General features: G+C 36.1%; 1 protein-coding gene across 1 annotated transcript in view; it reads right to left on the bottom strand.

The window, feature by feature from the left end:
* The window catches only part of LOC121407780 (polycystic kidney disease protein 1-like 2), a 54,784-nt gene that overhangs the window by 9,208 nt on the left and 18,613 nt on the right, over positions 1-26,963 (bottom strand). The window contains exons 4-20 of the mRNA XM_041598977.1: positions 24,683-24,787; positions 23,980-24,363; positions 23,002-23,552; positions 21,897-22,124; positions 21,285-21,468; positions 20,827-20,970; positions 20,197-20,389; positions 15,479-15,720; positions 14,523-14,753; positions 13,788-13,933; positions 12,598-12,816; positions 7,114-7,239; positions 5,987-6,196; positions 4,541-4,804; positions 2,927-3,032; positions 1,918-2,229; positions 1,340-1,488 (exon numbers count right to left, since the gene is read on the bottom strand). Coding sequence (XP_041454911.1) covers positions 1,340-1,488; positions 1,918-2,229; positions 2,927-3,032; positions 4,541-4,804; positions 5,987-6,196; positions 7,114-7,239; positions 12,598-12,816; positions 13,788-13,933; positions 14,523-14,753; positions 15,479-15,720; positions 20,197-20,389; positions 20,827-20,970; positions 21,285-21,468; positions 21,897-22,124; positions 23,002-23,552; positions 23,980-24,363; positions 24,683-24,787 — 3,794 coding nt within the window. The remainder of the gene's footprint in view (positions 1-1,339; positions 1,489-1,917; positions 2,230-2,926; positions 3,033-4,540; positions 4,805-5,986; positions 6,197-7,113; positions 7,240-12,597; positions 12,817-13,787; positions 13,934-14,522; positions 14,754-15,478; positions 15,721-20,196; positions 20,390-20,826; positions 20,971-21,284; positions 21,469-21,896; positions 22,125-23,001; positions 23,553-23,979; positions 24,364-24,682; positions 24,788-26,963) is intronic.

Here is a 26,963-nt window from a genome sequence, read left to right as displayed (position 1 = left end):
CTAGACCAATAAACTTACAGAGATATGATGGTTATTCAACGAAAAACCCCAACATGGCCAAAGTTCATTGACCTTACATGACCTTTGACCTTGATCATGTGACCTGAAACTGGAACAGGATGTTCAGTGATACTTGATTACTCTTATGTACAAGTTTCATGAATCAGATCCATAAACTTTCAAAGTTATGATGGTAATTCAACAGATACACCCAATTCGGCTAAAGTTCATTGACCTTTGACCTTGGACATGTGACGTGAAACGCGCACAGGATGTTCAGTGATACTTGATTACTCTAATGTCCAAGTTTAACGAACTAGACCAATAAACTTTCAAAGTTATGATGGTAATTCAACAGATACCCCCGATTCGGCCAAAGTTCATTGACCCTAAATGACCTTTGACCTTAATCATGAGACCTGAAACTTGCACAAAATGTTCAGTGATGCTTGATTACTATTATGTCCAAGTTTCATGAATCAGATCCATAAACTTTCAAAGTTATGATGGGAATTCAACAGATATCCCCAATTCGGCCAAAGTTCATTGACCCTAAATGACCTTTGACCTTGATCATGTGACCTGAAACTTGCACAAAATGTTCAGTGATGCTTGATTACTATTATGTCCAAGTTTCATGAATCAGATCCATAAACTTTCAAAGTTATGATGGGAATTCAACAGATATCCCCACTTCGTCCAAAGTTCATTGACCCTAAATGACCTTTGACCTTGGTCATGTGACGTGAAACTCATGCAGGATGTTCATTGATACTTGATTAGCCTTATGTCCAAGTTTCATGAACTAGGTCCATATATTTTCTAAGTTATGATGACATTTCAAAAACTTAACCTCAGGTTAAGATTTCAATGTTGATTCCTCCAACATGGTCTAAGTTCATTGACCCTAAATGACCTTTGACCTTGGTCATGTGACATGAAACTCTAATAGGATGTTCAGTAATACTTGATTAACCTTATGGCCAAGTTTTATTAACTAGGTCCATATACTTTCTAAGTTATGATGTCATTTCAAAAACTTAACCTCAGGTTAAGATTTGATGTTGACGCCGCCGCCGTCGCCGTCGGAAAAGCGGCGCCTATAGTCTCACTTTGCTTCGCAGGTGAGACAAAAAATGGTTCTCTACTATTTGGATGAATTTTCCACATTGTAATAAGAAATTAAATTAGAAATTACAAAACTGAAAATATGTGCAATTGTTTGCATTGTTTGAAATGTGAATCACATAAAACTTCTAAGTGAGACAGATTGAACAAATTTGTAAAAATCTCAGAAGATTTCCACAATTTTCCACAAAAATTTATTTCAGTACCATACCTTACACCCTGTGCTGTCCCATGACTCTTCATCTTCATTCCAAAAAGTACATTGTGATGTATGCATGAAAACAGAGAGTGTGATGTTGTCATGTACATAGAGAGGTTCATCTATACCATCATACAGACTTATCATTATACCATCTGCAACTGAAGATCCACAAAAAAAGGGGAAAAAAAGGCTACAATGTACATAGTGGACAAGTATAGACCAATGTAATATGCATACAAATGAGTTAGATCTTTACAGATCAATTCAATTACCTATGATTTCAAACTCTGGCTACAACATAATATTTAAAGATCACGCATGGCATTGTTTCACAAATTAGTTAGGTTGCTTGATTTATTAAGGTCTAACATTAATTCAAGTTGAGAATTCACAGTATTGATCCCAAAATGAAATATATAAAGACTGTCTGGATGATGTCAAGGAGTAATTGTCAATTTATTTAAGGATTCTAGAGACCGTAATTTTCTGTAAACAATATTTGAAGATTCTGCCTTGAATCCGGTATAATGACATGGAACAACTGTTAAGAACATTTTTTAATTGATTGGTTCAGTCTAAGAACTCACCTTTTAGGTCAGCTACAGAGATGCTCCATGTAAAATTCACAACACTATCCTCATTGGTGGCACGTACCACAGTAGCATTACCAACACAGCTGGTCTCATTGATAGTAATATTGGTAATGCAGACTGTAAGGACTACTAAGGGTTCATTCTCAGCTAAGACTCTAAGGTGTAAGGCCCCGTCCTCTGGGAGCGATGATTGGTTGACAGAGATAGATGCGGAGAACTCCTTGGTGATATGGACAACCATTGGGTCACCTATAAAGGGTTCTTCTACTGGTAGGTACACACTGATGTCATCAGACAGGTCTTTGACTGTAGGTTAACAAAATATGACTATACATGTATATGCTGTACCACGAAATGGTACTAACCAAATCAAAAAAAGAAAATGATTGTTAGGCACAAGAAATCTGCATAGTCCACGGTTTTGTACCATGGTAGAATTGAAACTATCTTTGTAAAAAGGGGCCTCATTAAAAATATATAATTTTTTGTTCGTTGTTGTTGATCTTTATGATAGGTATGAATATTCAAAATACAAAACAATTTAGCAAAAAATAACATATATTCTAACATATCAGAATTAAAGACCTACCATTTGAATTATACACAGTTTCTATAACAAAGAATGCCAGTGTTGTCATAATTTCTCCTCTAGTTAGTTAATTCTGCCTTTGTTAAAAATAGAGCAAGCCAATTGGTTCAATCAATGAAATATACATTCTATATCTAACAGTAATATTTAGAGATAGGAGAGTACCTGGAGACTCTTTTAAACTATTGTTTGTAAGTTACGCATGACTGGTGACCCTTTCCATTAGTATATATCATAAACCCCAAATTATCAATATTGTTTATTGTCTCCAAAGAAAGGATCATCAATAGAATGTAAAGTCATTTGTAACTAAGAAACCGCTTTATAAAACACTCACCAGAAGATTATCCATAGCAAATAATTCTAGCCTTTATCATCAGATAATGAGAGCTAATTTGCAATTATTTTTTTTACCTTGTAATGCATTGTTATCCACTTTCAACTGTATTCCAATGATACTAGAGTTCAGGGAATCACCACCAGCTCCCCAACTGAAAGGGTTCCATCTCAGAGCTGATGTCTGCAATGGAGCAAAGATGATGCAATATGTGCATTCAAACGCAATTTCATAGTAGTTTACCAATAATTTGTAAACAAAAATTTTCCGACATTACTCCTATGTGTTAAAGATTGCATGCTCGATCTGTAATGAAAATCATAAGTCAGAAAAAATTGTAACCAGTGGGATTCAAACTTGCCATCTACTGCTTGCCGGGCAGCGACTCAACCACCAGGCTATTCTGGTTCACGGCTAAGTCACAATGAACTGGAATACAAATACCCTTGATTCTTTTCTTTCTGACTCATTAATGCAAATGCCATCCGACATGGGCAATAGATAATAAATGAAGTGGCTTGAATAGGAGGAAATTATAATTTGTTTACCAATGATTTCATGAACATGATGATGTGTGGTTTTATTTGCAAATTAGCAACATTCTTGAGAGTATATGTTGGGGTAATCTTTATTATCTTTGTACATTTATCAAAGGAAGAGAATTTTCAGGTTGCTGGATTGCATATTGTATGATGCAAAGTTAAAAACCTTTGAAAAATCAATTATCTCATACAATAATTTCATATAGGGACAAGATCCGTTTGGTATGCATTCCGTGCATATATTGTCATCCCTTTACGTGCTGTTAAATAGGCATTTATATAGTTATCTAGAAATATTCTATTCCGAGGCATGACGTTATTATTATTCCCCTGGCTTTAGCTTGAGCTGCCTTCAGAGTTAATCCTGCTGGGTACCCAATCACCTCACCTGGGTTGAGTGCAGCACAATATGGATAAATTTCTAGCTGAAGGAAATTACGCCATGGCTGGGAATCGAACCCACGACCCTCTGTTTCAAAGTCAGAAGACTAATCCGCTTGGCCAAAATGCTTCATTTATAACAATCAGTAATATCTAGATCTATATTGTGCCATTATTTTAGTTATATACACCCAGGGTATACGAAAAATATAACTGGACATGAAAATGAGAGAGAAGTTTCCCTCAAGTTTTTAACAAATTTAAAATGTATCATTACGAATGGGATAATGATGACAATAATTGGTGTCCTTACATACTCTGCTTCATAGAAATTGCTTTTATATAATCATTATTTTTATTATTTTATCATCCTTTAAGCCTTTCTGAATTTTCAATGGCTTCATATCTAATGAAGACAGCACAAAGGAAAACCAAACAGGATTTTGACTGAAGGGGTAAGAGAAGAAATATACATTATATTCTTCATTTCTTTTGCAATTGTGAGAGAATACATTCAAAATAACAATTTTTTTTCTATCCACACTCAACATGATTGTGTCCGAGAATTTTTGTACAATTCTATGTAAAAAAGACATTTTTCTGTAGCAGTAATAAAAAATGTGGAGCAAATTGCGATACGATGCCAGGAAAATTACTAAGGAGTGAAATTGAAGGTCTCCCAAATGCAATATTTTCATTCTTTTCAATCACAAGAAAAATACAGAAAGATGGATATGAGCATTTAGCATGGCTGATTTAACTACTCACCTGCAAGCTAACCACTGTCCCATTAACGTTGCTTAGAGTATCATCCAACACACCTTCTTGAGATGGCATTTCAAATCTACCAATACCATCATCATCATCTGAACCTCCAAAGGTTGTCTCAGCCAGCTTTTCCTTGCTGATACTCCCCACTGCTAAGCTAAGTGTAGGAGATGTTATGATGGTCGCTTCTTCACTGGGAATCTTGCCTGCAACTATTGCATCTTGGATGTCATTGATTGCTGATAGGGCAACTTCGGTCAGGTTCTGGAAGTTTTAATTTTGAAAAAGAAACAAAATTGAGTCCAACTCATGTACATGAAATTCAATCATGAGAATGCAGATAAGTAACATCCAAAGGGCATGTTGGTAATGAATTAGTACACATGTTTGCCTCATGACCATTTATAAAGCTTTATTCTATTGACAATCGAATTAAACAAGTGGAATGCCTCTGGCGGTCCCATCTGCATCACACAATTCAATGTAGCAGCAGTGCTGACTTTGAAAACTACTTTAAATAATTATTCACAAAAAAACACCATTTATATATAATGATACAATACTACATTCTTTGACATTTGACCTTGATCATGTGACCTAAAACTTGCAATACATGTACTTGATTACCCCTATATCCACATTTTATACACTATATCTATACACCTTTAAAGGTCATGTGACCTGAAACTCGCACAGGATGTTCAGTGATACTTGATTGCTCTTATATCCATGTTTTATGAACTAGACCAATGAACTTTCAAAGTTATGATGATAATTCAACAAATACCCCCAACTTGGCAAGTTAATTGACCTTACATGACCTTTGACCTTGATCATGCGATATGAAATTTGCACAGGATGTGTAGTGGTACTTGATTCATGTTTCAAGTTTCATGAATCAGATCCATAAACTTTTAAAGTGATGATGGTAATTCAACAATTACCCCCAATTTGGCAGAAGATCATTGACCCTAAATGACCTTTGACCTAGGTCATGACCTTCGCTTAAGATTTGGTGTTGAGGCCGCCGGCAAAAAAGCGGAGCCTAGTCTCACTTTGCTTTGCAGGTGAGACAATAAAACTAATAATACATACATTACGTCTGCCAATATCATCACTACAATATGTACTGCCTCTATATACTACTACAATACCATCAGCCAGATCTTATCAATCAAGATTATAATAAGCTTTTAATAGTAATGACAATCAAATTATAATTAATGATAATTGTTCATATATCTACAGAGCCTTTTCCAGAAGATACAAAGCACTTTGAGATGCCATCCCTGGTCAGCATTAGAGATAGAATGTACACAAATTACCAGATAGCAATAGTAATATATCAAGTCCAGTGCATATATTATGAATGATAAAAGTAACACAAATAGTAAAAACACGATAATATTAATAGTAATAAACAAGAATAAAATGACAATGACACACCTTATTGGGTGTTGCCTCATCTTCAGCTTCAACTGGAGAAGTTTTGTTAGAAATGTGAGTTTGAGTTTCCTTGGCAGCACTGAAGATATTCGACAACCCCTCAACCAGAACGGTACCAGCAGACTCTATAGTACTTTGACCTTGAGTATGAGACCCAGATTCAGCTTTCAGAAAGGATGTCATTTCAGACAGTGCATTTGCGGCTTTTACCTGTAAATTCAGGAAATCTTGATAAAAAATATCTGACAATAAATCACATCATCTGACCTAAAACATAAAAGCAGGTTAATTACTAGATTACATTGATTCATTTTTAAAAATCCATATCAGAACACCAGGTCCATATTGGTAAGTATATGACACATAACCACATTAGATAATTTTCATTGGACCTTGCGCTATCACTAAAAGGAAAATGAAACCTTTGGAACAAGATAGCTTGTGTGAAAACAGAAAAAAAAAAAAAGATCAACAAAAGTTTGAGAAGAATTGAATGAATAATAAGAAAGTTACGAGCATTTGAAGTTTAGATCATTATTGTAATGTAGATCCTCCCATTGCCAATGCGCCAAAAGTTGCATGATATCACATGTGAACAACTTTCCCACTGCTTTTGTATATATTTCACTTAAAATGCCTCCTTTATGACATTATTAGTAGCTCATTAATTCTTTCTATAGGAGGGCTTATAATACAGATTTTCAAATAATATATTATGGATGAAGAGTTTGTTTCACCATAAGAAAGAGCAAAAAGAGACATTTAGGGGGTATCTTTATAGTCCATCAAAGGAAAAGCTGTTCACATGTAACATCACACATATCTGTTGCATTGCCAAAGGGAGGATCTCCATAGCGTTTGTGATTGCAATATTCAAATGCTCATAACTTTCTTATTATTTGTCAGATTTTTCTCAAACTTTCTTTGATCTTATTCTTTGATTTTTCTCTTTCAACACAAGCCGACTGATTCTTAGGGTTTTGTTCCCCTTTAATCATCAACGAGATTTAGGTATGAAATATATCAGGTACATGTACACACTTTAGCATGACTTATAGTCAGACTAACTCTATGTGAACCTCCCCCTTTGCATTTATCATTGAGTTCAAATACTTCATTGCATTCACCTGTACGTCAGTAGAAATTTCTTGCTTGTTTTGAGTAATGACAGCGAGGGCAGCAGAACTTTGTTTCAGGGATGTCATGGACTCTACTGGTATAGCAGCAATAGAGTCAACAAGAGTAGAGCGGATCTATATACACAGTATAAAAAAAGAAAATAAATATATCATTAATTATGATAATGTTTGTCCCTCAAACTGTACTTTGATGTACATGGTACCTTTTATCCATGCACCTATAAATAATGAATAAACAATGTAGAAATAAAATTATGGCATTTATTGTAGGGAAGGAACACCAAAAAACATCTCAATTATTTTGAAATACACCATGGTGGAACATCTTGAGAAATGATGATAAAAATAAAATGTAGTAGATTTGAACACCTTTCTCTACTAGAACATTTATATTGATAAATTTAATATAAATATATAATAATGATAAGAATAATTGAAAGCTCAAACGATAACTTACCAGTTTGAAGTTTGAGCAGAATTTTATGAGGGAGTTGAGTGAGGAGATTAATTGAGATCCCGCCTCGCACATGCGCACTCATTCTTCGGAGCATCAAAATGTGATCGCTGTTTAAAATATCAGCTTCCTAATTCAGCTGATACGAACGAACATTAGCTTAAAGTCACCACAGACTATTAAAATTAATTTCTCTCAAGAGGGAGGGAGAGGAGGGCAATTAATCTCCTCACTCAACTCCCTCATAAAATTCTGCTCAAACTTCAAACTGGTAAGTTATCGTTTGAGCTTTCAATTTTATTTCGTTCGTCTCGAGAGGAGACTAATTGAGATTTTGTAGCTCAGCGAACACATTTTGAGTTGCACTGTCTGCAAAAAGACATGTTTGTGCAGATACAAAGGATATACAGTATGGAACATGTACAAAGCAAATTTGTATATACCTTATTTCAACTTTACTACTGTTGTAGAATTGCTTGCGAAAATTCAGTTTCTTCACTATCAGCAAGAGGTTTATTGTAATATTGCTGGAAGGTTTTTTTCTCTTGACCATCCAGCTTGATTCATGATGCTAGAAATAGGCACACTTGCTCTGATTGCTGCCGATGTTGCAGCCGATCTTGTAGAATGTGATTTATACACTGAAGTATCAATCCCGGCGCCTGCTAATGTCACTTTGATCCATCTTGATATGGTCTGTGATGAAACTTTGCCATATGGCTTGGTATAGCTAATGAACAAGCGTCGCTCTAGTCCTCTGATTAGTCCTTTCCATATATGCTCGTAAATATTTAACAATACACAACCTCCTATCTGACGGATATGCCTTCAACTTCAGAGTGAAACCATGGTGACCTGGTCTGCTGTGCTTGAGCAGTTCATCAACATGAAAACTCACTAAACTTTGTTTCAGTTCCATCTTATCTAAGTTTAACAAATGTAACGTCTGCACCCTTTGTGCAGAGACTAAGGCTAACAATAAGCAAAGTTTATCTGTAAGCTGCTTTAAACTTAACGTCTTAACTGGCGAAAGCCTACGTAGAAATTTCAATGCTACGCTGACATCCCAAGTGTCTTGATAGCGTGCTTGCGGAGGTCTGAGGTTAAAGGTCCCTTTAAGAAACCTACAGATAAGAGGTTGTGTCCCCACAGAATGAACACTATTCTCCAGCGTTACATACAAGGATAATGCACTTCTTGCTGCATTCATTGTACTATAACTCGCAATATGAAACAGTTCTGCTAAAAATTCTAACACAAAGTTAACTGAAGAACGAAGAGGACTTTTCTTCCTGCTTTCACAAAATTTTGTCCATTTTGTCCAATATACTTGGTACTGACGTTGAGTAGACTTCCTCAATGATGCTGTCAACACGTCGGTGATCCCTTCATCTAAGCCTATATTCTCGAAGGGTCCCCTGTTACCCTGCAACACAAAAGATCAAGGCGATCATAAAGTGGGTGAGGTAAGTTTGTTACAGGTTGTCTAAGGAGGTTAATGTCTCTCCTAAGGAGCAACGGTTCCTCCACAAGGATGCTATTAAGGCATGGGAACCATGATTGTGTTGGCCAGTTTGGAACGACCAAAATGCCCGATGCCCTATCAGACTTGATCTTTTGAATGCATTTAGCCAATAAGCAGAAGGGAGGGAATGCATAAAAATCTAGCTTTCCCCAGTCTAGTGTGAATGCATCAACTGATTCTGCATTTGGATCTGGTAACCATGAAACATATCTTTGTGTTTGTGCATTCAACCTGGAGGCAAAAATATCAATTTTTGGGCTGCCAAATCTTTGGATGACTTTTCTGTATGCTCTTTTGCTGAGCATCCATTCAGTTCTATCATTGAAATTGCGTGATTCATAATCTGCTTCAATATTCTGGCTGCCTGGAAGGTGTGCAGCACTAAGCCAGATATTTCGTTCCATGCACCATTTCCAAATTTTTATGGAAAGCTTGTTACAACTTGGGGATTTAATGCCTCCCATGTTATTTACATAGCACACTGCTGTTGTGTTATCAGATCTAATTAAGATATGAGCATTGGATGTACTACCATGAAAGGATCTCAGCCCTAGATCGATGGCCAAGATTTCTAGATAATTAATTTCATTATTTTGTGCCTTTTCATTTTCAGACTGATTCCACCTTCCCCCTGTATGAACTTGCATATTTGTGGCACCCCATCCATAGCCACTAGCATCCGTGCGGATTTCAAATTTAGGGTTTTCCCTTTTGATAGGAGCAAATGCACTATCTGCATGACTTATCCACCATTCTAGTTCCTGCTTCGACTCGCATGATAGCTCCATAATTCTGTCATAATGCCCTTTATTCTTTTTCAAGGCTTCTATTTTTTCTTTCTCCATATTCCTATAAAACAATGGTCCATGCTGGACAGCAGGGAAGGTGGAGATTATCTTTCCGATAACATGTGCGACATGTCGAATTGTGGGTTTTGGTTGCATGAGTAACTTTTCACATTCTTCCCTGACATTCTGAGCTCTCTCTACTGGGAGTTTAATGGTCATGTCTACTGTATTGAGGGTAAAGCCCAATAACTGGAGCTCCTGTACTGGTTTTAGTACTGATTTTTCTGGGTGAACTTTAAACCCTAATTCTGAAAATGCCTGCAAAGTGGCATTAATTGCACTCAACTTTTTCTTTTGTGTCCCCAATAAGAATTGTATCATCAAGATAACCAAGTACAATATGACCCTTTTCACGTAGTGAAGAGAATACTGGTTTCAACATCTTAGTGAATAATCTGGGTGCAGTGGTTAACCCATTTGGCACTGCCTTGTATTGCCACTGTTGTCCTTGTGAATTAAATTGCAAGTATTTCCGGAATTCAGAATGAATCGGAATGGAGTAGTATGCATCTTGGAGGTCTACTGAAGCCATGTAAAAATTTTCTGCCAAGAGGCAAATCACAGAGGTCTGATAGATCCATTATCCATCTTAAAGTGTTGTTTAACCACAAATTCATTTAGGTCTGATAGATCCAAGATCAATCTTAGACTGCCATTTTTCTTTGGCCTTGTAAATATGTTGGAAAAATAACCACCCTTGATAAAGGGTGAACTTCTTTCTATTACATTCTTTCCTTCAAGATTTCTCAGTTCAGCTGATATCTTATCTGTTTCTGATCTGTTACGTTTAAATTGATGACATATCAACCTTTCTGGATGTTGTAAACTAGTATCAAATTCTATCTTAAAACCGCTGACAGCTTCCAGTATTGTATGATCGGATGTGATTTTCTTCCAATTATTATAATATTGTTGCAGTCGACCTCCAACAGGGGATGCTTGGTCAGAATTATTTGTGAATGCAATTTCATGATCGTTTGTATAAAACAAAGAATTATTGCTACCTACCTCTTGGGGTAGACTGGTAGCTACTTCCGCTGGGGATTCTCTCGGTATCTGCCCTGAGATGCTGGTGTTTTTTTCACCATGGGGGCTTGTGGCTGTCTGTGGCCCCTGATAGGGGCCTTTCTGTCCATTAAAGGCCTGTAAGGAGCACCTGATTGTTGTCGATGGTTAGGAGTAGACCACCCTGCAGCTCTGTAACCTTGGCGGGAGTAATCTCTAGCTCTGTAAGGGTGGTAATTGGCGTGAGCTCGATAACGGCCACGGCCTGGCTCTGAAGTTTTTACAACTCGTCCAGTAGCTTTCTGCTCTTCGGTCATGTCCTTAACTCGCTTTCCCAAATCGTCCCCAAAAAGGAACTTTGTGACCGGAATAGTTGGTTTGCATAGGTGGCTGTATGCAGCATTCATGTCAGGCTTTATTTGTTCCTTGCGTAGAGCATTCATTTCATAATTTGCATTAGACAGCAAGGCCAATGCGTCTTGTTGAGATGGAGAAAGATTGCCTGACGAGATTGAGCGAGTGAAGGCAGTCAAGCCCCTAGTGAGGGACTTCTGTACCCTAGCTAGCTTGAGGTCTCTGCTTCTTGTTGAAGGAGACAGATTCTCCCAAATAACAGGGTTCACTTTGGGAACATCCAAGTAGGGGCAGTTGCTTGGTGGCAAATATTTTATTCCAGTCTCTTCGAGGACTTTCTCCTCCAATTTATTGTTCATCATGAACATTGTTGAGCGAGCTATTTCTTCTTCAAGAGGAGGCCCCTCATCAGATTGGGCAGCAATCTTAGCTGCGAATGTGGGAATCATTTTTGGCAATGTGGATTCCTCTTGGGAAGTACATGTGATGTCATCGTAATCAACATCAACTGGTTGCGTGTACAGCCTTTGGCATGATTGGTACGGATTGATGTCATCATGATCATCAGCTGAGTCTTCATTATGAGCATGTTCAGCATAATGTTGGTCATAATCTTCCTCCGGTGGCAATGGGAGAGCACCAATGACACGGTTAAGCATGGATTCCAGTTTTGTTAAACGACTGTCAACATCAGCCAAGTTTTTATTTTCATCCCGTGAGTGGGACGACTGCTCCTTTTTTGAAGATGAAACTGAAGCTGGGGGTCCGCTATTGCCGTCTTTAACATTGCTTTGCTTCTTTGTATCTTTCTCTGGTTTCTTAACAGACCGTTTATCGATCTTCTTCCCGCTCACGGAGCTCTTGGGCTCATGACTTGTGATGCTTTTGTAGGTGGATGTGCTCGCGGGGTGCTTAGACCCATGGTGGAGCATCGCCGCCGGAGTTTCGGGGGCCGAGGAGGCTCTCGGCCCAGTCGGAGACGGACTGAAATCCGCCGAATCCTGATCGCGAGCGTTGCTCGAACTCATGATAGAAAGCGTAAAAATACGATTCTGAAGTGTAAGAAATTATCACCTTGCCTTGAATAACTTTTGAAAATAGATATGAATAGTCTTTTGAGTAAAAATGCATCGTATTTCCGAAAAGAAATCCTTTTTTCTGTGTGCGGCAGGTGTTTGAACCTGCTATTTTTGCGATGAAGCGATAATGAGTGCGCATGTGCGAGGCGGGATCTCAATTAGTCTCCTCTCGAGACGAACGAAATAAAATTTATATATATATTCCACCTCTGATCTGGTATCCCTCCCTTCATCATCAGCAGCAGCATCATCATCCCCATCTCCAATGGAATTCAGGATTGAACCAAGGGCACTGATCAACTGCGTAGCTTGTCCTGTATCTCCCACTGCTAATAACGTATTCACACTGGATTCAACAGACGATGTCATGTTCAGCAGTTCCTGAGTCATGTTTGCCCCTCCAGTATCTATGGTAGGAGGGCGGACCTGATATAAAAAAAAGAGAATATGATTAGTATTGCCTCAGATAATATGCCTAAACTTGACCTAACTTTGTTTAATTACTTGCTATATTTATAACTGGAGAAAACTTGATATCCCAAATCTTATTTTGCTAATTACATGTTCACACTGAAATCATCAGATAATGTTTAACATAGTTATCATTAGCAGTCATGCTACACCCGGCAACTGATATTGGCGGAAAAACTCATGTTATTCAAAATTAAGAGGAAGTAATTGAAAAGTCCACAATTACTATGAATTTACTCTAAACTATTACATTCCATTGATTATTTTGCATTCAAAATATGAATTGATTCTAGACAATGTATGTAAAATATGAGACTGGATTGCAGTAAAAAAGGAATAAATCAAAAGTTACATATTAATCCCATTTGGGATATTGTTTCCTAAAATTCAGAGGTTGTAGGTTTTGATAAACCGAAAGAAGTCCATGTTTACAAGAAAGCAATCATGCCTTACCATTAAACACTAAAATAAACACAAAACAGAATTAACAAAAAAAAGAATAAAAAGAAAAAGCAAGGCTGATAGCCTCAGTTATAGGTGTGTGATTAAAAACATTCTATTGGGAAAAGAATGACAAAAGTTAGAACAGAGAAAAGCAAGTTATGTAACATTCCTAATTATTATATGCTTATTTTATCAGTACAAGTCTTGAATTTTATATGTTACTGTCTATAGGGACTGCCTCGACAGAACATTTGTTTTGTTCTTTTGCAGCTTCCCATTTCATGTTCATTTTTTTATACATGTACTGTAATTATCCTTATTCAATCTTAGCCCTTTTCTTAAATTTTACTTGCATCTTGCTATGTGTCTTTGTTTCCTTGTTTTTTTTTGTTTTTCTTTAATGTATTTTTGATGTTTTTTGTATGCTCAATGTATTTTAATGGACGTGAATAAATAAATAAATGAAAACATTCTGCACTCACCATACATGTAAAGAACACTGATGTACTAGCCATGAAGTTGTCTTTCACATTAACCTGAAACAGGATAGTATAATCATGTGCACCATCTCCAACAGGGAGATTGAAACCATCCTGTGATGACTCACTGCCTTCATATAGTTGAAAACCTGTGTATGTTCAACATAGTAATCAGTAATGGTTTATATATGATTCTACAATTTTGACCTACCCAAATTTTAAACAAACAGTGTCTTATACATAATAATCCTAATGTAGTAGGTCATTGCAAAAATTAAATTCTTAAAATCAAATAGATTGGAATTGGGAAATTAATCTCTCCAAACCAAATGAATAGTTTAAATGTAGATAAAAATCTGAACATCATCCACATGATCCATCAATTTAATTCTTGTTTAACACAAATATCTCTTAAGATATTTTACAAATATTTTCATTTTTGCTCTACCCATTTCAAACATTTGTGCAACATCCACTTTGTCAAATATATGTATTCCTTGAAAATATTACACTTGGAACATGTAGATTACAGTCATTTTATTGAAGATTAATTCAACAATTTGCAATGGCATGTCATTACTTTGGCAGTTTTTTTTTTCTTACAATTATATCTTTATTTCTTTTAATCTAAAGCTGTTTGCAAAATTTATTTAATAGATATTTACACTAATTATATACTTTTTATATACTAATAATATACTGTGATAATTTTAGTGATCACTGTAAATTTAATGATACCTTCTCCAACACCAATGAAGTCTCCATCCACAACTTTGACATCACTGTACGACATAATCTCATAAGTTAGGGGGTTATCCACATCAGTAAATCCTTGACATGTCACAGTGAAGTCAGTTTGTAAGGCATAACCTTCTATGGGTGTAACAGAACAGTTGCCTAATGTGGGTGGAGCATTGAGTTGGACACTGAATTCAGAATAGCCGCCTGAAGTGGAATTGGACAGGTAACCTGAAATTGAAAGCAATTAAAAGTCAAGGAATTCAGTTTTTAGACACATCTTGACCTCAGCAAATTTTCAAAGCAACATAAAAAGTACATATTTGTCTCTGGTTCTAACTTTCTATCTGTGTTGTTTGCCGTTAAGTATTTGTTCATTTTAGAACATACACATGGTTTAGCCAAGCTATACATGAAATGATATGTACATTTTTTAAAAGCAAATAACACATTTGTTATCAATGTTTAAGTTACTGGTACTTGAAATGAGGATTTGACTGTGATAAATCTATTACAATATGATCTATGTACAGCTTTCATTATATCATAAGTCCATTTGTGAGGTGTTGTGGATCAGTGGATAAGTCCCAGAACTTTAAACCACAAGGTCCAGGGTTCAAATCCCACCACAGCACTTGCGTCCTTTGGCAGGGCGTTTATCTACATTTGCCACTCATTACCAAGGTGTAGTAAATGGGTACCCAGTAGGAAGGAATTCCTTGAATGCTCGATGCGCATGACTAGGGTAGCCGTGCTAAAGCTGGGGTAACAGTACGCAGCACTAAGAAACATTTGTATTAAGCGCTATATAAATATTGCATATTATCATCAAAGTACTTCAAATTCAGCAAATAGAATTGAAAATGGTGCACAACATTTAGAATCAAACAATTGCAATTTCTGACTCATTCCCCTTCTTCTAAATCACAATTGCTACCTACCCTACCACTACTTACCTGTAACTCGTAAAGCAATGCCAGTGCTTTCAGAAAAGGAATCAAAGGTATGAGGTTTGATGACCAGGTAGGATTGGTCAAGACCTGTCGTAGTCTGGGTAGATATATCACTTATAATTGAGCTATCATCTGATTGAAGACTCCATTGGAAAGACACATCTCCACTGTCACAGTTGCTGCATGAGGCATGCAGGACAAGACGCTCGGCTGTTAATAAGTATGTGTTGCAGTTACTGATGCAACTGTAAATAAGGATAAGAAAATTGTTACATTATTTTTTTTAATTTCAGATGTCATTTAAACCCTTGTCAATACCATGAAATAAAAAACATAGAGCAATGAAAGACTACCCCTATACAAAAATGAACTGATAGCTAGATAAGCTGCACTATCTAAGATAAGCATATCTATGAGATGTACACTCATCAGACCAGGGGCCCATCTTACAAAGAGTTACGATTGATCCCATCAATTGAAACTATGGAAAGCAAGCAAAGTCAATCCATAAATTCATTGATTTTTTGACAGCTTGGTGTGTTCTCTTTAGTTTACAAAGGACATTTTGCACATTTCCTGTAGAAAAATGATGGATTTCCATAGAGTTATAATTGATTGGATCAATCTAACTCTTTGTAAGACGGGGCCCAGGTGTGGATCCAGCCGGTTAGATGCAATAGTTTTGGGAGGCCGGGTATTGTTAAAAAACAAAATGGCCCCTGCAATGGTATTGTGTCTAACCCCGTTGGGTCCATGCCTGCCTGCATCAGACCACGATGCATCCATAACACAAATAATCTACATCTAGAGAATGAGAAAATGAAACAATATTCTGGGTTTTTTTAAAGAACACTTTTCATAATATATTTATGTTTGTTGATTCAAATATTCACATAGCTCCACATCATGTAATAAATTAAAAATGTAATAAATGGGTTCATATCTTCTTTAGAAACCAAAGGCAAGTTTCATTGATTGTTTTGGTCAGCAATGTTAATTAGCAAGTTTTATCTCAACCACTTAGATACAATGATAATAGTGCTGTATTGTTACCACAGTAATATAAAAGTTTAATAAATAAATTGCTAGATTCATATCTCCAGAAGACAGCAACTGCTTTTTGAGTCATCTTGTCATTGCTAGTCAAAAACAAATTTTCTCAGCTAGTCAGATTATATATTAATGTTTGTTGGTTCAAATATTCACATAACTTTACAAAGAATCAATAAAGATAAAAGTGTGTTCATATCTTGTATAGATATCAATGACAGATATATTCATAAAGCATTTGGTCAGTGATTTTCACAATCAATTTTTTTCTCAACTAATTGGATACAATGATAACAGTACTATCTTATTACCACAGTAATACAAAATCTTAATAATTTCTATCTATATATTCACATCTACAGAAGACAGCAAACTGCTTTATGAAAAATCTTGTGATTGTTAGTCCAATACAAATTTTCTCAGCTAGTCAGATTACATGTATATATTTATAGTTGTCGGTTCAAATCTTCACATAGCTTAAAGTCAACACAAATAAAAATGTGTTCAGATGATACCCTGTATAGATATCAAAGACAGATATCTTCATTAAGCATTTGGTCAGTGATTTTTCACTACAAACACTTTTTTTCTCAACTAATTGGATACAATGATAACACTATATTTATTACTACAGTAAAATGAAATTATAATAAATGTATTTCCCATATTCACATCTCAAGAAGACAGCAAACTGCTTCTTGAGACATCTTGTCGTTGTGAGTCTAATACTAATTTTCTAAGTGAGATTATATATTTATATTTGTTGGTTCAAATCTTCAGAGCTAAACATAAAGTCATCAAAGATAAAAATGTGTTCATATGATTTCTTGTATAGATATCAAAGACAGGTAATATCTTCATAAAGCATTTGGTCAGTGATTTTCACAAGCATTTTTTTCTCAACTAATTTGATACAATGATAATACTATATTTGATACATTATCATGAAATTTCAATATATGTATTTGCTACATGTATATTCATATCTCCAGAAGACAGCAAACTGCTTGAGATATCTTGTCAATTGTGAGTCCAATACAAATTTTCTCAGCTGGTCAGATGACATATTCATATATTCATGTTTCTTAGCTCTCCACAAAACTTTACAATGACGGCCCAATAAAGACGGCCCAAAAATGAACAAGTGGAATGCCTCTGGCCGTCTCACCTGCACTACGCGGTTCAATATAGCAGCAGTGCTGACTTTGAATACTACTCTAACTCGCACAAGATGTTCAGTGATACATGGTTACTCTTATGTCCACTTTTTATGAACTAGACCAATAGACTTACAGAGATATGATGGTTATTCAACAAAAAACCCCAACATGGCCAAAGTTCATTGACCTTACATGACCTGTGACCTTGATCATGTGACCTGAAACTCGCACAGGATGTTCAGTGATACTTGATTACTCTTATGTACAAGTTTCATGAATCAGATCCATAAACTTTCAAAGTTATGATGGTAATTCAACAGATACACCCAGTTCGGCCAAAGTTCATTGACCTTTGACCTTGGTCATGTGACCTGAAACGCGCACAGGATGTTCAAAGATACTTGATTACTATAATATCCAAGTTTCATGAATCAGATCCATAAACTTTCAAAGTTATGATGGGAATTCAACAGATATCCGCAATTCGGCCAAAGTTCATTGACCCTAAATGACCTTTGACCTTGGTCATGTGACGTGAAACTCATGCAGGATGTTCAGTGATACTTGATTAACCTTATGTCCAAGTTTCATGAACTAGGTCCATATATTTTCTAAGTTATGATGACATTTCAAAAACTTAACCTCAGGTTAAGATTTCGATGTTGATCCCTCCAACATGGTCTAAGTTCATTGACCCTAAATGACCTTTGACCTTGGTCATGTGACATGAAACTCTAATAGGATGTTCAGTAATACTTGATTAACCTTATGGCCAATTTTTATTAACTAGGTCCATATACTTTCTAAGTTATGATGTCATTTCAAAAACTTAACCTCAGGTTAAGATTTGATGTTGACGTCGCCCCGCCACCGCTGTCGGAAAAGCGGCGCCTATAGTCTCACTCTGCTTCGCAGGTGAGACAAAAATGTGTTCATATCTTCTATAGATATCAACAACAGATATTTTCATATAGCATGTGGTCAGTGATTTTTGCTAGCAAATTTCATCTCAATCGATTAGATACAATGATAGCAGTACTATATTATTACCAGTTACAAAATCGTAATAATTTCTATCTATACATTCACATCTTCAGAAGACAGCACACTACTTCATTAAACACCTTTTCACTGATAGACCAATATTTTTTTTCCAGTCAGATGTCATTACTTGATCACAGTTAGTGGAATCAATGATAAATATCTTTTTTAATGTTTCCTTTAGGGAATACAGCCTGCATGCAACAAATGGAATACTTCAAAAGAAGCTGAGTAATGATTTCAAGCAGCTCTTAAACATAAACAAGTGGAATGCCTCTGGCCGTCTCACCTGCATCACGCAGTTCAATATAGCAGCAGTGCTGACTTTGAATACTACTCTAACTCGCACAAGATGTTCAGTGATACATGGTTACTCTTATGTCCACTTTTTATGAACTAGACCAATAAACTTACAGAGATATGATGGTTATTCAACAAAAAACCCCAACATGGCCAAAGTTCATTGACCTTACATGACCTTTGACCTTGATCATGTGACCTGAAACTCGCACAGGATGTTCAGTGATATTTGATTACTCATATGTCCAAGTTTCATGAAACAGATCCATAAACTTTCAAAGTTTTGATGGTAATTCAACTGATACACCCAATTCGGCCAAAGTTCATTGACCTTTGACCTTGGTCATGTGACCTGAAACGTGCACAGGATGTTCAGTGATATTTGATTACTCATATGTCCAAGTTTAATGAAGTAGACTAATAAACTTTCAAAGTTATGATGGTAATTCAACAGAAACCCCCAATTCGGCCAAAGTTCATTGACCCTAAATGACCTTTGACCTTAATCATGAGACCTGAAACTTGCACAAAATGTTCAGTGATGCTTGATTACTATTATGTCCAAGTTTCATGAATCAGATCCATAAACTTTCAAAGTTATGATGGGAATTCAACAGATATCCCCAATTCGGCCAAAGTTCATTGACCCTAAATGACCTTTGACCTTGGTCATGTGACGTGAAACTCATGCAGGATGTTCAGTGATACTTGATTGACCTTATGTCCAAGTTTCATGAACTAGGTCCATATATTTTCTAAGTTATGATGACATTTCAAAAACTTAACCTCAGGTTAAGATTTCGATGTTGATTCCTCCAACATGGTCTAAGTTCATTGACCCTAAATGACCTTTGACCTTGGTCATGTGACATGAAACTTTGATAGGATGTTCAGTAATACTTGATTAACCTTATGGCCAAGTTTCATGAACTAGGTCCATATACTTTCTAAGTTATGATGTCATTTCAAAAACTTAACCTCAGGTTAAGATTTGATGTTGACGCCGCTGCCGCCGTCGGAAAAGCGGCGCCTATAGTCTCACTCTGCTTCGCAGGTGAGACAAAAATTCCATAAACTTAATATCAAATACGAAATTATGCATTCATATCTAAATTCTAACAATCATGTAAGATAAAGTTTTTAAATGATTTGATGTTTTCAGTGACTTACTCTATTTCTATTTCTGGCAAAAGCCCTGGAGTCAACAGGATGCTTTGTTGAGTTGAACCGGATGCTCTTCCTTCTTTGGAAACAATGAGCCAGAAATTCAGAGTTACATTGGCTTTCAGGATGCTAGACATAATTTCAACCTTGGAAGAGTGTGAGTTTTCCAAGATTTCTTCATCTTCAAAACAGGCATCATCTATGAAAAGAGAAGAAAAAATGATAGGAAATATTCAAGTTTATTTTCTCTGAATTGATCCTTGTCAATCTTATTTTTGATAATGCAAATATGTAAACATTATATTCTTCTTTTCATCAGTAGGTTACATTAAACAGTGATATCAGAAGATACCATCTTGACATTAAAGCAAATAATTCATTCATTGTCTAAAAAAAAGTCAAGCCATTGGTGGCTGCCTCGGATTATCTACTGTGAAACCCAAGAGATGGTGGGACACAACTATTGCTCAGCGGACTAAAATCTTATGATAAAGAATATACTGTAGTTAATGCACCTAATTTATAGATAAAGTGTAATACAGCTCATTTGCATGGTATGCCATATTTCACCCCCCTCTCTCTCTTTCTCAAAAACTGCAAATGAATAAGAGAAAAATACAGATTGTTTTCTTGTACCTGTATTTTGCATAGCTTCATCCATAGACAAGTACATGGTTTCACCATCAACCATTACACAGTACCACACGAAGGTCAGGTCACCGGATGACCCATCGGGGTCATATGAAGTTGATCCATCTACTATCAAACTGGAAGATATACCTACAGATAAATGAGAAATTCAGACATTCACAAATTACAGTGACTTCCAGTCAAATATATACACACAAACAACAGATGGTACAAACAAGTTTAAAAGGCAAGTGTTCATGAAGGAATACTTCAGGTTGCAAACAAATGTAAGAAATATTTAGCCAAGTAGTGTGACATTAACTTAGACAGTGGAGGGTAGGGTAGTCCTGTATGATTCCTGCCATTATTTACCGATTGGAGCTGAGAGCTTTTAACTTGTTTTACTTGTATTGAATTGATTTCTAGGGGAGGGGATAAAAGTCAAGAATTTCTGATGGAATTACCGTGAGATCGAGAAGCTCCACCTTTGATCACTGCTACCAATGGAGATGGCAGGATTTCAAGCCAGGTAATGATCTGTTCTTCACCAGTGACCTCTCCTGACGTTCTATGATTCATCTCCACTTTGAGATTCAAGCTATGAATTCCATAAGGGAGTGTTCCTTGTGGAATTGTCACTTGAGGGATCTGGTAAAAGCATTGAAGAAATTACAATTACAGGGTTTGTAATAGCTTTTGAATTATTTAGTTAACATGTACAAAAACATGTAAAAGATTGTCTTACAAGATCTACTGAATAAATGTTTGTAATGGACTCATTATAAAAGCATCCATAATGTTTGACCTCTCAACAATATTTTTCTTCAGATCCTACAGCAGAATATATTGTATTCATTTAGGCCAAATTCTAGAAGAATGCAATTTTGATTTATGATATTTATTTGAGATTGCATTAAAAGAATATTTAGGTGTATATATACATTTTAGTTTGTATTTATAAAACATGCTTCATTTACATTTATTTTCATATCACATACTTTATACCAAGTAATCAATTTCAACCATATTGTCAAGTTAATCGTGCATGCACCCATATATATCAATGATATATTTACATGTGTGATCTTTTCGAAGGCGATCACTGCAACATCATTTTCGTCAGATGTGAATATCCACCACTTGAAGTCAGAGATCATAGGGTCATTGCATTCTTCATCAAGTTCCATGTTGGCTGAGATGCCAATGTCAGATGCTCTGAGGAACCCAGCTGGATGTGTGCTGTTGCCATTCCCATTCACAAATCCAAGTTTCCTTATACACTCAGGTTTCTCAATCACATCTACCTGCATATGATGTACAATGACATTTTGTTCTTATGCCTTACACTAAGTTGGACTATCCCTGACAAAGAAGATATGCAGGAGAGAGCACAAGACTTACCTCAGTCAAGCCTACAGAAAGCATATCGTATAGATTAGATTGGTGGGTATTTTTTTACCTGAATGCTAAGAAAGCATGAATGCTTGTAAGCAAGCAACCAGAGGACCGATGGCTTAAAGTCCTCTCTGAAGGACCTGGTAATGAGGATTAATGCCTTACCAAAGGGCCCTAGTGCACCAAGTGGGAATCAAACCCGGGTCACCGGAATACAAATCCCCCACTCTACCGACTGAGCTATCGCGCCTCCATATCTGGAAGTGTTTCATTAAAGGACTTGTCAGCCAATCAAAATCAAGTACAGTTATCAGACCTGGGGAGCGTTTCATGAAAGGACTTGTGAACATTTTATCCGACAAGTCCCATTTTATCCGACAGTTACCATAGTAAGAGTGCTTCTCGGCCAATCAGAATCAAGGAAAGTTGTAAGATCCAACTTGTTAGACAAAAAAAAAGATGAAACGCTCCGAAGATTAATCCTAGGACGGATACTAATCAGTTTTAGACTGTCATATTGTCACATCTTTCAACTGATATTTACCCCTAACCCTCCATCTCCATCATTCCTTTCCAATATAGACTATTTATTCATTACTTTCCCAAATATACTATTCTTGCAATAAAAATTATAATTAAACAGTTCAGTTTGTAAAATTGCATTCAATCAAAACATAAACAGGATTAAAGCTGAAGTTTAACTAGAAAAATTACAAGCAAATGGAAATGCAAGTGTCAAAATAATCTGTCTTACAATGGTTTGGATGTATAAAGATGAATACTTACTTGAACTGAAAAGGCCAAAATTTGAAATATCTCCGCTGTTACCGTATAAGATCCAACATCTGAATACAGATGATTTTGAAAGCTGGCAAAAAGTCCCTCCATAGAAGAAGTGCGGTCTATCAAGGGATCTGGGATGTCAGCTAAAGACCAATAAGTTGGGTTTGCAGTCGAGCAAGCACTACCATCAAAACAGAAGGTATAGTTGGAATACTCAACAATGTCATCTGTGAGAAGAGCACACCAAACTTCTCTGCCAGCATAAATATGAGCAGGGCAGAGAATGTTTATTGTGGGAAGTACTGTTGCATTCACAGTAGATGTGAGGTTGTGGGTGGTCCCGACAGCAATTGCATTAATGGCAAAAAGTGAAGATACTGGGAATGTGACGAGCACTGCATCTTGAGAGTAGACTGTATGTTCAATTGATTCACCTGATAGATGGTCTGTGATAGACCAAATGATCTGAGCTGAAATCGGTTGAAAGGGGCCAAAGATAGATGCAATAACAAGGATTGTGTCATTGACCTGGAAGATGTTATCAAGGCTGGATTCTGTGAATATCAAGTAAAAAAAAAGACAAAAATATTATTACAGCAGCCTTAGATTCAGACTATGTGTGATGACCATAATTATGCAGCGTATACAAGTTTTGAATAATGTGGAATTCTTGTAAAATTCTATTCGATAGAGACAATTTGATAAATAAAGTAACTACCGGTAATCATATTCGGTAATCATATTTGGTTTGTGAACATCAGCAACTATTAATGGTGTTGTTGGGATAAAGTTGACCTTGAAAGTACATTAACTACATTAATGCACTGTAAGTAATTATGGTCACCAAGCAAAAGCGGAGGTAATAATATTTAAGTCCTTTGGAAGCACATAGAGATGTTATATTCATAATGTGATGTGCGCTACACAAGAACTGTTTATTATTATTAATATCATAATGCTCATCACAGCTCGAACTCTTACCATAGTTGGAGTACATAATCAGCTCCACAATAATGAAAGTAGGTTCAATAGTCGGCACCACATGAGCTGACTCTGAAGAAGCAGAAATTGTTGTAGAAGGTTGGGTTGTTGCTTTTCCGGTAGTGCTTGCCGTTGTAGTCCTTGCATGAATAGTAGAAGTTTCATGGACAGCAGTGGTAGCAGATGTAGAGGTGGGAGGAACTGCGGTAGATGCACGATGAGTGGTAGTGGCATGTTGACTTGTCACAGGATGAACAGTACTGTTTACAGCATGGGCTTTTTTGCACACAGAATGATGTGAACTCAAGCACCCCTTCCAAGTCCATTCTCCGTGTGGACTTTTAATTTTAACACAATCACGACTTTCATCTTGATGGCTGTTAGCTATGGAAAAAAATGATATACTAGTATTCTATAGTAATTCTGAGAGCAATAGGAAAAGAAAATGACAACAAATTATTTGATAAGAAATAATTCCTGTACAAAGTTGATTTCTCTGAATGAAATTTACCAATATGACTTGGAAGAGTGAAAGATTTTTTTTATAAGAAAAAAGTAATCAATACTTTAAAGCAAATCATGTACAGTAGCAACTTTACAAGTATGCTTCACTTACTGGCCAACAAGTTTTGGATTACTATATTTGTATCCCAAGCTAAGAAAAAAGATGAGTCACAGCATTTCCATTAATTCAAATGATTACCAGCAAAATTTTCAAAGTCAATGGGGGTTCCATCTGAAAAAGTAGTATATACTCCTTCACTTTCCACATCAGTTATTCCTATCCATGAATGACTTTCAATGGATCCTGAAATAAAATGGAAAAAATCATATTTGATAGTGAAATTTGGTTAACCTGGAGTATAGATTTTTTCTTAAACTTTAAAGAACACATTTATTTATATTTACACATATGGTTGTAAAAACAATACAGCAATATAGAGAATATAAATTTATATGTGGATATGCCAAAAGGGCTTCCTCAAACCAGCAATGATAAGTTTCTGATGGTTTTCTGCTTTTTATTCAAACAAACTTCATGCTACATACAGGGTCAATTTTTCTTTAAAAATAAACAATTGAAATTTAAGTTTATTTGTTTTGAATGAAAGAAAAAAAAGGAATACATTCAATGTAAAACGATATTGATTTTTTTCATTTTTTACTGATTCTATAATAAAACTCAACATAAACATACATGTAGATCCATCATGTTTGAAGTAAAGCTTTGAAATTGGGGACTAGAATGTTGCAGAATCTACTTAAAAGTCAAGTCCAGAGTTAAAAGTGAAATTGACAAATGGTAACATAATAATATAAGTTTTATGTATATTCACAGTGGACTGGAAATATTGTATATTCAGACCGTAAAAGGGGACAATGACTTTAAGTAGCCATGAAAAAGAAGCATGTGTCACTAAATAAAACATATAAGTTCAAGGATGTGGTGTATATTGACTTCAAAATGGATGTTCTAGTACAAAAGGATTATACAGGCATATTTCATTAAACAGAAAATGCAAGCACCAGAAATGATGAACACACAGGCCCTAAGCACATTATGTTCCATAAAATTATGAAAAAAATATTTCTTATATAATATATATATATGTATATATATTGCTCAAGAAAAATTAACAGGTTTTAGGCTTTCGTGTGCTTTTCAACCAGCCTCAAGACCATGATGTCATGCTGTGTTAGAAGCAGGGGCAGATATCTCTCCCAAAAGGTAGGGGGGACAAGAGGCTAGAAAATTTGACAAGCAAAAAAAAAAGTTATCCCCCCAAATTTAAGGTGATTTCGACGAAAATAAATTTGACAAGCAAAAAAAAAAAAAGGTTATCATCCAAAAAGTGAGGTCATCTCGTCCTGAAATACATGTTTTATTTTGAATGATTTTTTTCTTACCATCATAAAAGACCACAAATAGTAGAATAGAATAGAATAGAATTTATTGACTCTTACGACCCCCTTCTGGGGTATGAGAGTACAACACATTTACATGACATGATAATGATACAAAAGAAAATAATGTATACAAACATATGAGTAGGAGGGACATTTGATATTGTGTCCCCCTGGGATTTCCGCCCATGGTTAGAAGCATTGAGATTCTATGGCCCGAATTCACAAAGGTGGTTTCGTTTGAAACCATGGTTTTTAGAAACCGTGGGTTTTAGAAACCATGGTTTTTGAAAAACCATGGTTTCTAAGATTTGGTATTCACAAACGATGGTTTCTAAAACCCACGGTTTCAACAGTGGTCTCAAATGAAACCATGGTTTCAACAGTGGACTCAAATGAAACCATGGTTTAAACCACAGGTTTTACCTCAAAACCAGGGATTTCCCCTTTTTAGCGCGTACTGAGCATGCTCAGTTTCATTGAAAACTTACATTAGTACAGCTAGCACTGGCATAAGTGGCAATACGGTCTGATTCTTCAATTACTACAACTTTCTTTCGTTTAAATATAAAAAAAATGAAAAAGGTGTAATTTTATGCGCTTCTAGCTACTATTATCTTGCGATTTCCAGGTACAGATGTATTAGCTGCTGTACTGTATTTGGTGATCGACTCGGCCCCGGGACCCCGCTCAACAACTGACTTAATTTTGTGATCATAATTTATTTTCTTCACTTTTGTCGCAGAAGATAGACTCTCTTGTATTCCCTCAACTCAATTTCTTCATAGAAAGAGTAAAACTTAGTGTAGATGCCTGATTTGTTGAGGTTTGTCAACTTTATCTCTGATCGTGAGTAGCGAAAAACGGATTAAAGATTCGGGTGCTTTTCATCGCAATCTAGTAGCTCGGCCCCCGTAGCTGCCGGGGCGCTTCAGACCCGAAGATATCCCCAATGGAAGTGTGCATGCACAGTCAAAGACAAAGAGCCGAGCTTGGCTGAGTTTACTCCAACGACTTGTAGGACTAAGCCTGTTAATTCATCGATCAAAGAATGTCTATTGCTGCTCTCCTTCAGACAA

This window comes from Lytechinus variegatus, chromosome 2, assembly GCF_018143015.1.
Source record: "Lytechinus variegatus isolate NC3 chromosome 2, Lvar_3.0, whole genome shotgun sequence".
Taxonomy (NCBI): Eukaryota; Metazoa; Echinodermata; class Echinoidea; order Temnopleuroida; family Toxopneustidae; genus Lytechinus; species Lytechinus variegatus.
This window is presented reverse-complemented; position numbering and strand designations above follow the sequence as displayed.